The sequence below is a fragment of the Astatotilapia calliptera genome, chromosome 12 (genome assembly GCF_964374335.1).
Source record: "Astatotilapia calliptera chromosome 12, fAstCal68.1, whole genome shotgun sequence".
In the NCBI taxonomy this organism is placed as follows: domain Eukaryota; kingdom Metazoa; phylum Chordata; class Actinopteri; order Cichliformes; family Cichlidae; genus Astatotilapia; species Astatotilapia calliptera.
Window position 1 is genome coordinate 24206416 of NC_137433.1, and position 17973 is coordinate 24224388.

General features: G+C 41.1%; 1 protein-coding gene across 2 annotated transcripts; it reads left to right on the forward strand.

Annotated features, from left to right (window-relative positions):
• The first annotated feature begins 12077 nt into the window (after window positions 1–12077).
• Window positions 12078–17812, forward strand: ccdc112 (coiled-coil domain containing 112). Of its 2 annotated transcripts, none has more exons than XM_026187517.2 (14): window positions 12078–12193; window positions 12689–12816; window positions 13231–13352; window positions 13595–13684; window positions 14648–14723; window positions 15011–15137; window positions 15338–15454; window positions 15610–15747; window positions 16238–16359; window positions 16542–16668; window positions 16859–17026; window positions 17244–17342; window positions 17483–17601; window positions 17716–17812. In XM_026187517.2, the coding sequence occupies exons 1-14, from the start codon at window positions 12149–12151 to the stop codon at window positions 17744–17746; spliced, it is 1509 nt and encodes a 502-aa protein (XP_026043302.2). In that variant the 5' UTR covers window positions 12078–12148; the 3' UTR covers window positions 17747–17812. The 2 variants fall into 2 exon arrangements, with proteins under 2 accessions (XP_026043302.2, XP_026043301.2); XM_026187516.2 differs by having other exon boundaries at window positions 12115–12193; window positions 12686–12816.
• The last annotated feature ends 161 nt before the right edge of the window (window positions 17813–17973 follow it).

Here is a 17973-nt window from a genome sequence, read left to right on the forward strand (position 1 = left end):
TCCTCAGGAGCTTCCTGCAGATGTTGAAAGACCTCAGCCTCCTGAGGAAGTACAGTCGGCTTTGGCCTTTTTTATACAGGTTCTGCGTGTTGCATGACCAGTCCAGTTTGTTGTCCACCCACAGCCCGAGGTACTTGTATGTGTTGGCCACCTCCACCTCCTCTCCCTCTATCTGAACTGGCAGTGGACCTGCTCTGGACCTCCCAAAATCCACAACCAGTTCCTTGGTCTTTGAAGTGTTGAGTTGCAGGTGGTTTGTGTGACTCCATGTGACAAAGTTCCTCACCAGACTTCTGTACTCCTCTTCCTGGTCATCCGAGATACACCCCATGATGGCTGTGTCATCTGCAAACTTCTGAATGTGGCATAATTCAGAGTTATAGCAGAAGTCAGAGGTGTACAGGGTAAAGAGAAGTGGGGACAGCACAGTTCCCTGTGGTGCTCCTGTGCTGCTGACCACAGTGTCCGACGTGATGTCCTTCAGCCTGACGTACTGTGGCCTGTCGGTGAGGTAGTCGGAGATGTAGGTCCCACATCTCAACTTAAACAGAGTTAAATGATCTGTTGCTAACTTCTTGATGCCAGATACCACAGCACACCTTCAGGGGACTAATAGAGTCGGGTCAGCAAAAGGTGGAACAGCACAATATTGTTGTTTCACCAATTAAACCTATTTTCTTTATAAATGTTGTGATGCAAGTTGTTGAGCTTTCATTTATCAGTCACGCACATTAACATGTTATTGCCACTTACTGTAGAGAACTGCAGTTTTACAGGCTAGATAAGAGGAAAGTGAGTTAAATTAGCAAACACAAACACCGATATCAGCGTCTGCACTCCCTGCCTTATCATTATGAATCATCAGAAAGTGGCAGTCATGTTCTGCTACAGCAGATGCTCACATTTATTTTTATTTTTTTAATTCTATCTGCCTCACAGAAAGCACGTCGAGCTGAAAGCGTTTCTCTGGTTTCGGATGTTTATTACAGTCAGAATATTTTCCTCTTCTATTGCTCTAATGAAAAGCATTCAGGTTACATTACAGAAAAGCGTTTTCCCGAGATAAGAAATGCTTCCATTTCCATTCAGTGCTTCCATTAAAATGCAGCTTGTACAACAACAGTTCCTCCTGATCAGTGAAATTGTTTGGCGGCGCCCACATTTGTTGCCAATGCCAAACCATCTGCCACAAAGCAGCACTGACTCATCAGAGCCGCCTGCGCTCTCTTTTGAGAATCCATAATTTCCACAAGGTACCTCCTTTTCTGTCTCGTAACAATGTACTGCACCTTGCCCGGTGTTTCTCTGCGGCTCTGCGGCGCTGAAACGAACTCAGACCTGAGTATGTGGGTGCAGAAGTGCAGCAGATAAAAGAGCAGTCGTGGCTCAGAAGCTCAGCTGTGAGGCAACTGTGCAAGTAATACATAACTCTGGGGGTTGGTGGGGGGGCATCCAGATTTCACGAGCAAGCACCAGGAGAAGGAGTGCTAGATGGAGACTAGACTAGATGAAGAACATGGGCTTTGGGAAAGGTTTCGCTTGAGGATCAATGTGAGTCAGTGTCAGGCAGAAGAAGAGGGAGAGGCAAAGGTAGGCATTTATGACAGGATGGGTGCGGCCCTGTTCCTGAACCTCACAGTTATTTCCAATCACACACGTCAAACCTATCCCACTCATTCAGCTTTATGCCTCATTGTCTGGTTCACTTGTTGGACTGTTCTGTCATGCCTCTGTTGCTCAGGCTTACACTGATTTGCACGTGTGAAAAAGTGTGCACACACACACTCACACACACACACATACACACACTCACACACACATATATTGTCTCTTTCGCTTTCTCTCTCTCGCTCACTCCCGACCTCGGCACCTATCAGTAGCTGATAATCTAACCAAAAAGTGGCGGCAGCATTCGCTCTGATCCTGAGTTGCTGGGCACAGGCGGCGACAGATCCAGTGTCTGGAGGATAAATTTGATGCTCCAGCCTGCTGGTGTCCATTACTCACGATCTCACTGGTGCAGCCGACACCTTACCCCGAGCTTTCACGGCTTCTCTTTTCTGTCTGTGTCCACTGCCTTTATCTGTGAATTTTCTTTGGTAGTTCTACTCCTGGTTTCAAGCTTACATCATATCTCTGTTACTTCTTCGACAATTTTGTTATGACGTTACATCTCAAATAAGGGAGTGTCTGAGAACAATCCACAATTATGAAGGGTGGTGTGTGAAATTACAGCATTGTTTTGTTTGCTCATTTTTGTTCTCCTCTCTCAGGCTATGAAACTCTGAGGGAAACCCACAGGTGTGGTAAAGGGAGGGGAGAAATCAAAAAATAATGTGGTCACATACCAGAATTAAAGCAGAAACCCCAGTTTGCCCTGAAATAGCCCGTCAGTGTGCTTCATGATGCATACATTTTCTTTATTGAATCATCTGTATCTGTGTCTGAACTTAAAGCCTCTCATAAATCTTTCAGGTATGGGTTTCCAGAGGCCTTTCCAGATAAGCACCAGTAGTTCAAAGGAGCAGAGATGTGAAGAGGCTGGGTTTATATTCAGAATGAAAAGATAAGTCTTCTTATTTCCTACTGACAGCCATTTTTAAGCAGTAAAAAGCTGTGATAGTGGCGCAGTCTGACTCACGTCACATTCTCTGAGCAAAATGTTCAAGGCTTTAATCGATCACTGTTAAACTCAATAAAGAAATCACCTAATTGAACACTTTTTGCAGACTTCATATACTCTTTTTCAACTACTCTGAACACATGTGATGCACAGTTGTAACCACAGATGGCAGAAGCTAAACTCAACCACAGCTTGGGTGTTGTTGCTTGCAGAAGTACTAAAGATTGTTCTGGCTTGTATCTAATGATGAAAGTGATGAAAGCATTATAAACAGTACGAGCTCAGACTGCACAGTGTGGTGTGCACTGAAACCAAGATGTGGATCTGCTGAGTCTTTGAGGCAGAGTGGGAAGACTGTGTGTGTGTGTGTTTGGGAGCTAGTGGATGAGGAGGATGAGAAGAGCAAGACAAGAAGCAGTTGTTCAACTCAGTCTCCACAGACTCTCTGTGGTTTTGCTAATAGGGAAATTCAGAGGAAAATTATTTGAGTGATGGCTCCTGCAGCAAATCTATTTTTATACCTTGTTGTTACTATAAGCCTGTGTCCACAAGGAAGAAAGTGAAACTCACCATGCAAAGGCTGGTCAAAGAAAACCAAATCTAAGTGTCTGTTTTAAAGGGATTCTGGCTGACTGCTGAGACTCACCAATCAGCCCGTAGATCATTAAACAATCTGATTAAGCGAGCTTCTGTTCAAAGTATCCATGACCCAGAAGAGAAGGACAAAACAAGCTGAATGAAAGAAATGTGATCATTGTGCATGAGTTTGTGGAAATAGTTTCCCCAAACAAAAAGCTGTCTGTTTGCAGCGTTGCAACTTGCCTGATCAGTTGGAGGTTTTGCATTCACACTTTTGACAAAAAGCTAGAAAGTTTTAAGAGAGGTGTCTTAGTAGTTGTGTTAAACTGTAATAAAACTCTCGGAGTAGGGTGACACCAGCAGCCACAGACTTTAGAGCAGACAGACTGCTCATTAAACCACACACACACACACACACACACACACGTTTGTATTTATGTCCTTGTGGGGACATCTCATTGACATAATGCTTTCCCTAGCTGCTTACCCTAACCCCAACCATCAAAAATGAATGCCTAACCCTGACCCCTACCCTAAACCTAACCATAACCTAATTGTAACCCTGACACCAAAACCACATTCTGAGTCTCAAAAATGCCTTCAAACTCATGGGGACCCGGGATTTTGGTCCCCACGAGGGCTGTTTGTCCCCACAAGTATAGTAAACTACCAACACACACACACACACACACACACACACAGACACACACTTAAATGTACCCAAGCACACTCTCTGAACCCTGAGTGGCATCTCTGCAATCAACTCCTATAAGCCCCATGGGTCATCTCTGTAACGTTAACACTTGTCTCTCTCTCTCTCTCTCTCACACACACACACACACACACACACACACACACACACACACACACACACACACACACACATACACACACACACACACTGTGCGTGTGGTCAATGACAACAATGTCCATGTGAGTCTTCATTCACTTTCTTCCAGTTAATGCTTAATCAGCTTGTAGAAAACACACAGATGCCACAAGATTTTACTCCAACACAATTTACTTTTCCAAAGAAGAAGCAAGAGTCTGCTGACATCACAAACATAGTTTTCAATTAGTTATGGATTTTCTTAATGTAAAAGTTTGTTAATTTAGGAAAAGGGAAGAAAGCTCCAGGATCCTGTGTTGTTGGTTTAATTTCAGAATGAGTTATCTGAGTAACATTTCACACAAAATGTTGAGTTAATCTAATAATGAGGTTAGAAACATTGTTTTTGGGTCATCTCTCAAACTTCCTTAATTATCTAATATGAGAGGGCTGCATGAACACTGAAGAGATGCAAAAAATGGATCCCAACACACAAAAGCATATTTTTCACCACTTCATTATGTGATCTGCTTGTGTGTATAAGGAAAAAGGTTAGTCTTTCATCATTAACATTTAGTTTTAGAAGTGTATTTTAAAAAAGGGGTATAAGAGGAAAGCTAAAATAAAACAGTGCAGCTCTGCTGTTTTAACCTCAGCAGGCTGTCAGGCAAACTTTGCTAGCAGTAGCACTGATGTGAAATTCTAACAGAGTTAAACTTATAGGTAGAAACTCTGGCATACACATGCTGCATAGAGCCGGATCGTGTTTATCCCATGAGGATACTCTGTGGAAAGCATCCTTTTAGCCAGAGCTCAAGCACACACATGTCCAACATGAGGGCTGAGCCGTGTGATATGACTTTATTTTTCTCGTTAAACTAGATTGTGGATAATTAGTTGCAATACTAAGTAATAAAGTAAAATCTAAATTTCAGTTGTAATGTACAAGTTAAGAGGTTTTGAAAGCAGGACCGACTAAAAAAAAATCAACCAACTATACATTTTTGTATAGTTGGTTGATTTTCAGTTTTCCATTTTAAAAGAACTTAATAGGGTTTTTCATCATATTTGTAAGAAAGCTGATAGGTTTGTAGCTTGAACCTATCCGCTGGAACGTTGAAGACAATATAATTACACAGCAAAGCAAGACACGAGTAGGCAAAGTTCTTCATGTTTCTCGTGCACGGGAGAAAACCGGACAAACGCCGTTTCTTCGCTTGACTCCAGTTGCTCTCGTCCGTTCTCCCGTAACACTACTCTTTTATTGAGGTTACATGAATATGCATAGGTTCATTAACATATGACGTCTACATACACACAAAGAGTACCTTGCCTTTGTGTGTGTGTGTGTGTGTGTGTGTGTGTGTGTGTGTGTGTGTGTGTGTGTGTGTGTGTGTGTGTGTGTGAGGTCAAGATGTGACCCTGTGAAGACTCCCCAAAGCTGGTGCCAGGAGTCCAGCGGGTCCATCTGAACAAAAGGCTCTTATACTTAAAGAGATATATACGTGTGTTTGCTATGCCATATATCAACAAAGAGAAGATACGACCTCTCCTAGGAGGTGTGTGATCTATGCCAGAACACTCTGTAGAGGAGTGAACGCACCCCCCTCTTCATGCTACACAGAGTTGTTACAGACCTCCTAGGATGAGACATTCTTTCAATCTACAAATGATTATATACTTCTAAGCATATATGAGTAAATATTTCTAAGCATAAATGACAATGAACAATACAAAACCTAACAAAAGCATAAAGCTGCCACCCAGGCAAAAGAAAAAAGAGCTATATCATGTTATAACGTGAAAAGTTTATTTTTCTAGAAATATACTTTTCACATTTGAAAATAAGTATCACGTTATGACAAAAAAACTTTCATATTCTTACAATATAAATATTATATTGTAATAACGAGATATTATGTTGTTCAAACGTGAAAAGTATATTGTACTAACATGATAGTATATTGTAAAAACATGAAAAGTATTTTGTTAGAACAATAAACCTTTCACTTTATATCCAGGGGTGCACATAAGTCATAGGTGTCAAACTCTGGCCCGCGGGCCAAATTTGGCCCGCAGCCTAATTACATTTGGCGCGCGAAGCCATACCAAATTACTATCAGAGCTGGCCTACTGGTATTATATAGCTAATATATATATTGTTTAGTATTAAGCTTTGCTTGTTCCATATTCAGTTTTCCAGCAAAACTTATTTGAGTCCATAAGAAAAGATTCATTCTTATATCTGGAGGAAGATTTTTTTTCCAATAAATATTAATGTTAGCCCGCGACTTTGCTCCAGTTTTGAATTTTGGCCCACTGCGTATTTGAGTTTGACACCCCTGACATAAGTGGTCCGCAGGTGCGCATGGGCTGTCAAAATAAAAGCACCAGATAAGAAGTTGCAACGCGCGTTTGCGTAAGTAGCATTTTCTGGAGGAGGACAGACATTTGTTTAGAAGATGTCGAAGAAGCAAGCTCCTTTAAGCAATTACTTTGGTGTTCCTCCACCTCCAAAGAAATGTTAGAAAGACTCTGAACCGCAAAAGAAGCGCTTATTCTCGGAAAAGTGGTTGCAGGAGGTGAGCTGGCTTCAAACAAATGATGAACGCACTGAGATGTGGTGCAGAATATGCCATGAAAATCCCACTCTAGCGGACAAAAACAGTGCCTTTTATATGTACGCAAATGCACATTGCAACTTCTTATCTGGTGCGCGTCTTTTATTTTGACACCCCAGGCGCACCTGCGGACTCCTTATGTGCACCCCTGTTTATAACGTGATATGGCTCTATTTTTCTTTTGTCTGGGTGGCAGCTTTACACTTCCATAAAGCTTGTCTTTAAAGTCTTTAAAGAAATTTAACTGCCTCCAATTATATGACTAATGGTCAAAACTCCCAAGCTGATGAAATTAACAGTTCTGTGACAGCCATTCAGGGAACCTTACTTCATATTTGCATATGAAGTAATGTTAGCTCCTTCTGTTGTATCTTTTATTTGGGTAAGCTTTAGATATGCATAGATCATAGGTACTTCAACCACATCCCAAAGGTGCTCTTTTACACTTGGACCTGGTGACTGTAAAGGCCATTTGAGTACAGGGAACTCACTGATGTGTTCAAGGAGCCCGTTTGAGATGATTTGAGCTTCGTGACACGGGATGTTATCCTGCTGGAAGCGTCAGAAGATGGGTACATTGTGGTCATAAAGGCACGGTCAGACTCAGGTAGGATGTGGTGCTGAAATGGTGCTAAGCTGGTATTACAGGCATACTAATAAAATATCTCCTACACCATTACATCGCAATCAACAGCCTGAAACACTGATACAAGACAGGATGGAGCCACGCTTCACGTTGTTTACACAAATTTCTGACCAAACCTAGCCTTGCTAGCGCTAGCCTCTGTTTCCTGTTTTTAGCTAACAAGAGTGGCCCCTGGTGTGCTCTTCTGCTGCTGAAGTCAGTCTGCTTCAAGGTCCATTGTGTTATGCATTTACAGATACTCTTCTGCACACCTTCACTGTAACAACTATTTGAGTTACTGTTGCGTGATTGGCTGATTAGATATTTCCATTAAAACCCATAAAAGTGCACATTGGGCGTAGGTATGTGCGGTGCATGTGTGTATATATTATGTAAGATTTAGAGCCCCGCCACTCTATATAAAGCATTAGACTAACAACATAACCCTCTCTACAGGTTATCTGAGGTCAGCAGTGAAAAGCCTTGCTTGTACATCCCTTATCTGAGAGGGTTGTTGAGGTAAAGAGTCATGTGAGAGGGCCTCTTATCCAGAGGCTCTCTCACATAAAAGTGGATAGTATAAGGAAGGCAAACAGTAAAACCTGATTTGTTTCTAAGTGTTGGTAGTAATATAAAGTTTTTTGTTAAAGCTAAGCAGAATGTATAGCTTTCGGCATGACTGGAAGTGCGGCTGTGACTGTCCCTGTATGACATTCAGGGTTGTTATCTCTCAAGCGTCTACTCATTTTTGTGTGACTTCCTGCCTACGCTGATATAGCTTCCTTTAAGTATTTCATTCAGGAACTTGTACCATGATTTTTATTAGCAATGCGGTCAGAGAGTAAAAATAGCTAAAGGAAGGGCTAAATCAGCAGTTCAAATACGCTGCGCATACGTTTTTCACAGCAAGCATGCTACTAAAATGTTTCCAACCTTTCATAAAAAGTTAAGGCCACCAGGTTTTTCTCCTTTTAATGATTCTTATTAAACTGCCACTTATTTAACAAGTAAAGGTGCAATGATACTGCAGCTGATTTCAGCCATCCTGCATAGAGCGGAGTGCTGGATGAGCAGAAACGACGGCCCACTGGTGGTGTTGAATGAAAGGTCAGAAGAGAGGATGACTGAAGTTAGCAGGACTCCAGAGACCGCTGAGGTTTGCATGCCAAACATTCACCCTGTCCAAGCTGTTGCATTATTGCTTTCTAGACCAGTCATTACCCCCATTTCATGCCCTGCAGCTGTGTGAAATAAAGCAACTGTTTAACTGTCAACTGTCCAAAAGTAAGAATAAGAGAAAAGTCGATATCGCTTCTCCTCAGACGTCTCCTCTGATCACTGAAAGAGGTGCAAAACTGACATTTTTGAAGCAAGAGTTCCTACAAAGTCTGGCTGCAGACGATAAATATGGTTATGTTAAGGGCAAGAATAAAAGAAATAAAGGCATTAACACACTCACAATAAATGACCAGAAGGTCAGAGCGAAAGAAACATTTGCAGAAACATTTATGTGCTGACGTCAGAGAGGACGTACAAGTACGAAGCACAGCGGGAAAAGCAATTAGACTGATCACTTTCCTACTGCCTACTCAAGTCCTTAGAACACAAGTGATTTACTGAAATGCATACAAACACACACATACACACACATACAGAAATGCATGTGTCCGCCCCGGCTGGCATCCTGTATGGGTCTAACATGCTCAACATGCGCAGGGCACAGTCAGATCGTGTTGCTTTGTAGCACTGTATACAATTACAGCAGGTGTCAGAACAAACTCTGCGTATGCGGGTGCACGGCATTGCTCATGTTGTGAGGACCTAAATCTGTTTAGACAGTCACATCACAGACTGGAACTGTCTTAAGTGGACAAAAATCCACTCCACTACAATGCAGATCACTCAGTTTTTTATGTTGAAGACATGTTAGAAGATTTAGATTTAGGGTACAGTGATGGATATGCAACTGCCTGCGCATGCATGGTCAAATGAACCTGTTAAATGGGCAACAGATAAGCTATTGCATTAGCTAAATAACACTTTTCTGTAAGCTTCACTGTCACACCTACATCTGGGTGCAAAATTAAGACACAACCTTACAACGAAACGAGAACAGGAGAAATGTCGCTTTCCCTTTTCTCAGTTAGTTGGATGTTGGGACAGCTGGAGTAGGTCTCATTGGGCTTTTTTTCTTTCATTTTTGGCAAAAGAAAAGAGGCAGTTGGAGAAGGCAAAGAAGATAAAAAGGGGGACAGGAATAGAGACTAAAAGTAAAACAAGCCTGAACTTTTGGCAGGCATGCAATCGAAGGAAAGAGCTCCAAGACCTAAAAGGGTTCAAAAACAAAATTTAGTTGACATTATTTCTATCAGTAAGAAGTTTTTCCCATCCCCTGAGGGGATGAGATGTGCTTTGCTGTGCCCCAGAGCCCAGACAACTTCCTCAATACTGTGGATGTCTTTGGTAATAGCATAAAGAAAACTTCACATCTTTATTGTCCATAAATATCTTAGCTGGGCACCTCCACAAGACTCCGCTATACCTGCAGGTAGCAGATATAACTTAATACATTTAAAACTAAAACTAGAGGCATGGGAGTCCCCTTGGATAGATTGTTAAACAGCAATCATGTAATGTGTGTGTTCATGCTTTCCTATGGGAAACACACACACAGTTTGAAGAATGGCATAAATTTCAATTTAAAGATCTGGCATGAGTGACACTGATACTTCCACCGTTCAAGAATGCAAAACTGTCCACTCAGTTTACAGCGATCGTGTGTCATAACATTTCCAAATAGCTCATTGGCTCTTAAGTAAGAGGTCAGAGGTCATGTCAGAGGTTCTTTCATTCTTTCTCCTACCTGTATTGCCTCATCCACATGCCTTCCAGTTTTAAGACATGATTTTAACATTGACTTACGAAAGTTTGACTTAAGTTTTAATCGGTTTTGTGACCTAATTCTAAAAAAGAAAAAGTGCATTTACTCTGAGTTCTTTGTATGTCATTTATTTGAGTTACTCCTCACACAGAGACAGCTGTGATAGGCTCCAGTGCCCGGGGACTCTAAGCTGGATAAGCGGTAAAGAAACATCATGGCAGGATTTTAGGACTCAAAACATTAGAAACTATATTATAGTGAATATTGCACTTTATTTTGAAACTATAAAAATCGTTTTAAATAAAGACAAATAAATTTTGTCTTTATTTTTTTATCCAATAAGATTGTCAAGCATACAAACGCTTTCACTAAAGCCTGCCATAAAATGTTTCCAGAAGCTGGAGTCACTCTGCTATCAGTCTGCAAACAAATGGGGTCAAGATGGCAACTGCATGCAATCTGTTTCTGATAACACAGCAATTAACTATGATAAATCATTAGAAAATCTCATATCTGGTGCTTCTCATTTAAAAGAAACTTCACATTTTTTTTAAATATTATTTTTTAATGCTCTTTTATACTTGCAAGGAGGTTGCTGCGCAATTTCTACTCCTGTGGCTGAGCCATTAGCTTGCTCAGAATATCACGCTGTGTCCAGTGTTGGATGGTGTTTCAGTCGAGCTGATTTAATGCAACTTCCCTCAGCTAACATTATCTCAGGACGGTGGTGGTGCACGGGATTTATTGAATAAAATGTTGAATTAAACAACTGTTTTTTAACTTCCACTCTGTGCTACTGCTAATTTTATATTGAGTATTTCTCCTGTACTGTTGCTATGACACATATCTAATCACACGTTTAACTTATGACAGCCAGATATAGACACGTGGTAGTAGGTGAACTTTGAGTTATGAGTTGTTTTGCCGAGCTAATGCCTTAACACTGGAACGAGTTATGTCATCTTCAAGCTGCTTTCATTTGTTCTCCTTGACATTTACATTTTTGTATGCAGATACAAACTATGTGGTCTGGAAATCCCCTGCTGTACCCACTTGTTTGATCTGTCATGCCAACCAGTCATCTGATTGCCTCTTTTATCAAATTAAGTGGGTCCCTCTGCTGAGGATGAGGACAGGAAATTGTAACACTCTCCATTAAGGAGAGCGGTTGCTATTTATGTTGCGATCACAACTCTGCCTCTGCACCCGAGGGAGAGACCATCCCCAATATCTGCACTCAATAATGGATTCAGGTTTCTATTTATACTGCCTTCACTCTCTTTCTCTCAGTGTCTCTGTCACTGTCACTTTGGCAAGACTCATAATAATTATAGCTGTTGGCCATCGTGAAAAAGCTGTTACAGAAATAGCCGAGGCCTCGGTACACTGCGCAGGCGGTTATTTTAGAGAGTGAGAGGCATATAGGTAACTTTAACTATCAAGCTGCAGGGTACCGTCAGATTTTATAACTCGAGAACTGGGTTACAGAGACTGAAAGGAAAACACGGAATAATACTCTTTGAAGACTTTTTATACTTCGTAAGTTTTATTGGGCCACACTAAAATCAACTTTCAGCAATTGAAAGATTATTAATTCAAGGAAGATTTCAATATTTCTTTGGCTCACTGACTTTTCTGGCTTTTGACTTTGCGTATCTTCTAGAAAACATGCAAAACTACAAGGCTGGGAATAAAACCACATGGCAGTGGCAGGAAAAGATTGTGGTTATGAATAACAAAACATTTAAGGAGTGAGCGTGGTATCCATGTGACAGCTTCACACTGGCTGAAAGGATGAAACATGTTTGTGTAAGGTTTTCTTCGTGGTTATATACAGTCATATACATATACATATACATGCATACAGTCATACACAGCTACGTGCAGTCAACGGTTCTTCTACAGTCACTTGTTATACCACAGTCCCTTAATGACAGCAGCGCCCTCTGCTGGTACAAACCAGTGACTGCAGAAGTACTCCACTCCAAACATGGCTGCCCTAGCAACTGCATGGGAGGATGATAAACATTACTCGGTATCTGTCATAGTGCTCATTATTTCATTTATTCCTAAACTGCCTTACATTAGTCAGGCGGCTGTATTTGAATGATATGTTTTGTTTTCTTTTTGGCGCGTTTTACTTTCAGTTTTCGGGCCATCTGAAAGTCTAAAGAGCTAACGTTAGTCAGTGCTAGGTAGCAAAGTTAGCTTTAAGAGACGAAACTGCTTGGTAATTTTACAGATTTGTTTATTGCGCTAATCAGTAGTATGCAGGACTCTGACATACGCGCGCCATTAATAGTTTCATTGTTTTTGAAATGTTTTTCAGAGCTTTTGTTGCTAAATTTGCGTCTGTCCGATAATGGATGCTGTATAAATAACATGGTTACAGATGCCAATGTCGTTGAGTAGACTGTGAATTTATTATTGGACAGAACTTCTGGACTTTTGAAAATGCAAAAAATCGACACCTGAGGTTGTTGGCATGAGCAGCACTTGTGTTTTACTAACACTAACTGAATATGAGCAGGGGGAGGAAGAGCCTAGTGTCCTGCAGCCATGCACATCACCCCTGCTCAGCGGTCAAAGTGCGGACCACAGACTGGCCACACAGAAAACTGCACAGTTCCTCAGGGAGGCTGAGAGGAACAGGAGGCAGTAAGTAATACTGCTGCTGTCACTTATTCTGCGTTTAAATTGAATTTCTAACACATATTTTTATTTACATCGTCAAAAGTTTCATATCGATGTTATCTTGATTTCTCATTCACTGAAGATGAGTTGGAAACAGTCAGCAATAATACTCTGTGCCATTTAAGCGATGCTCAGTTGGTATTAAGGGTCCCAAAGTGTGCCAAGAAAATATGCCCCACACCATTACATCACCACCAGCAGCCTGAACTGCTTGATAGTTTCTCTTTTTCAGACCATTCTCTCTAAACCCTGAAGATAATTTTAATCACAGGTCATCTTGACCATGTCTACTTGTAATTTTAATTGTTCTAATAAGGTGAAATCAGATTATTTGTAATAATGTGTAACAGATCAAATGAATCGCTGAACTTTTCATAGGATTGAGAAGTTGGAGAAAGAGAGGACGCTGATTTCTCAGTGCAGAAAGAATGGCTGGGCGGATGTGAGTGGAGAGATCGAAGAGTACGAGAATGTGCTGGAGGGACAAAGAAATGCTGAGAGTAGGTCTTTCTTTACATATACTAACATTTTCACCTGACATTTTAATGTTGCGAGGTGACGGGGCATCTCACTCGGCATTTTTTCTGTGGGGTATAAAATACCCTGCTGGGAAGACTTATTATCAGATCCAGAGAGGCTGGAATCTCTGGAACTGGAGGCATAGCAATAAACATTTATTAGAAGAAGCATCCATCCTTTGTGATGAATATTGCTTTTCATTAACCTGTTCTTTTTTCTTCAGAGATAAATCTTCAAAAGCAGCTCATGAAGATTCATAATGGTGTGAGGAAATTTCAAAGACATCTAACTGATGTGAAACCAACTCCGGAGTGTAAGTTTTTACTCATTTATGTTAAAGTGGACCATTTCTGCTTTTCCTTATTCCAGTCATATATATTATACTGTTGGTAAATGCTCACATTAAACAGAGTGAGGGTTTTAATTAGTAATAGCTGGTATTTGTGCAAGAAATCCCTGTGAGCCACAAGCTCAGGCTTCAGACCTCGCTTAAAGCTCCCCTTTAGACTGTTTTTTTCTGCTCCTGGGTCTGGATGATGTCAAAGAGATGGGATATCCCTAATATGGACATCTTATTCCAGCTGCTATTTAAGCGTTCTGTTCTCGATTGGCAGCCAGTCATAAAAATATTACTTAAAGGACAAGGAGCTAAAACAGCTCATTTCAGAGTAAACGAGACTTACTATGAAGTAAATGGGGATGATTTTGAACTTTTAATCATGCAAAGCTGATGTAGTAAAGATCCAAGAGTAAATAGCTGGAAATGGAAATGAATGTAATAGGTCCTCTTTAATTTAATTTCCACTATTGCAGAGTATTCAATTCAATTCAATTTTATTTATATAGCACTAAATTACAACAACAGTCGCCTCAAGGCACTTTATATTGTAAGGTAGACCCTACAATAATACATACAGAGAAAAAAAAACAATCATGTGACCCCCCTATGAGCAAGCACTTTGGCGACAGTGGGAAGGAAAAACTCCCTCTCAACAGGAAGAAACCTCCAGCAGAACCAAGCTCAGGGAGGAGCAGCCATCTGCTGCGACCGGTTGGGGAGAGAGAAGGAAGACAGGATGAAAGACATGCTGTGGACGAGAGCCAGAGATTAATAACAAGTGTGATTCAGCAGAGAGGTCTATTAACACTTGTTGAGTGAGAAAAGTGACTGAAAAGGAAATACTCGATGCATCTGAGTAGTGCACTGCTCAACAAAGTTGTCTGCATTGTTATATGTATAGAGTTCTTATTGTCTCTGCATTTCTTGGATTTTCAGTGATTGAAAAACTGAAGGAAATCATGTCAGAGGTGGAAATTTCTATTAACAGCGTGAAGGAGGAACAGCGCTCACGGTAACAGCATAAACCAAACAAGCTGAGTTAAATGTAGAGGCTTAAAATCCATTTTAAAATATGTCATCCATATTAAAGTAAACTACCTTTAACTTAAAATGTAATAATATTTAACATAGTGAAGCAAGCAGGTACATTGCACTTGTACATGTTGCATTCGTTCGCACATGATTCCAGCTTTATGTACGTTAAAGGAGAGAAAGAGCAGCCACCGTTTAATATTTTCTGGGGGTGAACTTTTGTATTGATGTCAATATTTTGTTAAAATTGATTTGCTTTTCGTTCAGCTTTGAGGAATTTTTGAAGGAAGAGTGGACATGCAGACAGGAAATCACCGCTTATGAGAAGAAGATTGAAAACTGGAGCCTTGCTGTCAAAACGAATCCCAAACTACCCGCAGCTCCCACTGTTAGGGTGTGTCTCTGTCTCGTCTTCCTCCTCTCTGAACTTTCTCTCGTGTTTGTCAGTTAGGTGGTAAAATATTAGCGAGATGAGTTTCAGTTAGAAGTCTCAGAATTAGAATAAGATAAATAAATATCTCTCTAACCAACACAGTGGCAGTTGACTTTATTTCAAAATGCACCCTGAATTCATAGCTGCCTCTTTTCCATAAGACCAAACCACCCGACAGAGACCTGCCAGCAGAAGTCAGAGCGCTGGAGGTTTTCCTGCAGAAGACTGGAGGCTCTTATGGTGGCTGGGACCAATATGACCATGAAGCTTTTCTTAAAGCAAGTAAACCATTACTGTTATTTCTCTTCCTTTCACTTGCTGATCATGTCATACGGTCAAACACTACTGCTTAAACTAACGGGCAGACTCAGCAGCTGCCAGCCCAAAGCTTGGTGACCTCAGCGCGGTTGTCTGTCTGTAATCTGACTCACAGGTCTGGGTGAAGCACAGTGGGGAGCCGGGCTACAGGAAAGAAGCCAAGCTGTATCTGCCTGGTAGAACAATGGAGGAGATAGAGCAACACGAGGAATGGCATCAGGAGCTCATCTACCTGCAGGACAGGAAGAAAGAGGTAATGACAAAACATGTCTGAGCAGCATAGAAATCCAACTATTATCTATATATGTGCACATTAGACAAACGTGAAGGTGAGGTTGGAGAAAAAGCACCTGTGAACTTCACTTTTAGCTCATCCTACAATAACCTTTGAGTTTCATTGATGGTGAGCCAGTTTGACCTTTGAGTTTTCAGACAGAGTTACAAAAAGCTTTTAATAATTTATTATGAGGGGAGACTTAAAACATCAGCGCAGAAGTTCTGCTGACAGTCCACTGTTTTTAACTGAAAACTAAGCAATCATAAAGAGTTAGATTTTCATCTTCACTACATATCCCCCCCGATTCGTTTGGAAAAATGGCGATGATTGAACATTACCTCACATTTTCTTTATGTGTTAACATTAAATAGACAGCACATCATAAGAATTGTTTGCAACCCGTGCTGCTGCTTGTTAAGTATTTTGTGGTTTCTTATGTCACTGCTTATTTTTATGCCACATGCAGGCTATTCAGCGCTGGAAAGCCAGCAAGCATCAGGAACACCAGATCAGGATACAGACTCAGGAGAAGACAGAAGAGGCAAAAAGGAGGGAGAAGGAGGCCAAAAGCCAGGCCCAGCAACACAGGTGAGCCAGGAGTGTGACACACTAGTATGAAATAAAAAGGAGATGATGCAGGCGGGTTGATCTCCTAGCTATGCCGGTTAAATTCAACCCAATGTTGTAAATCCCACCTCATGTTATGAGCACCCAGTTGATTGATGGATTTTTGGGGGTGTCGTTTGTTCATGGTATATAATTTGTTTTAGGACTGAGGAGGAGAGGAGCGAGATGGCACGGCGTCTGGAGGAATGGAGGGAAGAAAAGAAAAGGAGGGAGGAGCAGGAAGAGGAACAAAGACTGGCTGAAGAGATTCAAAAGAGGAAACGGGAAAAGGTGCTTTTGTGCTCGGGTGTCATTTTACTGTCGCTGTAGTTTAGTTTAGTCAGGGAGCACTTCTGTGTAGTTATGCACTCATTTAATGTAAAAATGAAAATACAGAGTAAAACCAAGGAGTAAATATGTGCATGTTGTGTCCTGAACTGCTTTTTACTTTAACCAATAATGTATTCATACTTTTTATTAGGAGGAGCGCCGCCGGCAGCTGGAAGTGAAGCTAACCGTAGAGGAGCAGCTCCGACTGAGGAGAGTAGAAGAGGAGGAACAAGAGAGGAGGAGGAGAGCAGAAGAAGAGAGAGAAAGAGAAGAGAGGAGAAAGGAGGCGACAAAGAGCATCAGGCGTTTTAATGAAAGGGTACAAAAATGCCAAAATTACAGACACAAGGAAACACAAGATGCGATGTTTGCGTGTTTTAAACTGAGATGCCTTAAGTGACTGCTGTAAAATGCCAGATTTTCAGATTTCTGGTGTTAAACAGGATGTTGCTCTAGATAAGAGCGCGGTTTTCATCAGGCGAGGTTGTGATGTCAAAACACTGAGAAATACAAGGCTCGTCTCTGCCTTTCTGCAGGATCTTCATAGGGTGGAGGCAAAGCGCCATGAGAAACAGCTGAGGGAAAAAGAGCAAGAGGAAAGGCAGAGGAGACTCGCTGCCAAGTTGAAGGAGAAGGTGAGAGGTTTGTTTTCTTGTGGAAAAAGTAACAGTTAAGTCACTAAATCGGAAAATCATCATTGTGAAATCTTGAAATAAGAAGATTAAACTGCGTGTGGGAAAAAGGTTGACGTTTTGTCCTTTTTTTCCACATTCAGGTGGACAATCATGTCAACAGAGACCCGTCCAGGCTTACCCGCCCTACGAAGGGATGGGAGGAGCGGCTGAAACACGTTGGACCGTCGGGAGATGGGCCAATGCTACAAATGTTTCACAGGTTTGCCTCCTAAACTTAACTTTTTTCTGTAAATCTTTCAAGTTTCTGTCAAGAAACATTTGGTAATAATGAGTAATTTATTTCTAAATGACTGAAATGTTCTTTTTGTTACAGAGCTGTTCCCACTTGGAGACAAGGCCTGTGATGAAGAGTCCTGCATTGTGTTCAGAATCCTTTCTATTTTTTAAGGAAAATAAAGATATACACCGCCCGAATTGTCCCTTTTTAATTTGTCATATAACTTTTAAGGTGCAATTCAGTTCAATTTTAAACTGTGAAACTGTTATTTTTAAAATAAAGATTTTTATTGTGATGTGCCGTTTACACTTTAGGTACATCGAAGTAGTATGAGCTTTTATTTTGAAACTTAAA

What these genes read in the sequence shown, in the direction of transcription:
- ccdc112 (XM_026187516.2), top strand. Translation starts at nt 12,149, where the DNA reads ATGGCTGCCCTAGCAACTGCATGGGAGGATGATAAACATTACTCG. An exon ending in ACCATGAAGCTTTTCTTAAA is followed by an intron (nt 15,455 to 15,609) that starts GCAAGTAAACCA and finishes TCTGACTCACAG; the next exon opens with GTCTGGGTGAAGCACAGTGG. An exon ending in AGCCAGGCCCAGCAACACAG is followed by an intron (nt 16,360 to 16,541) that starts GTGAGCCAGGAG and finishes AATTTGTTTTAG; the next exon opens with GACTGAGGAGGAGAGGAGCG.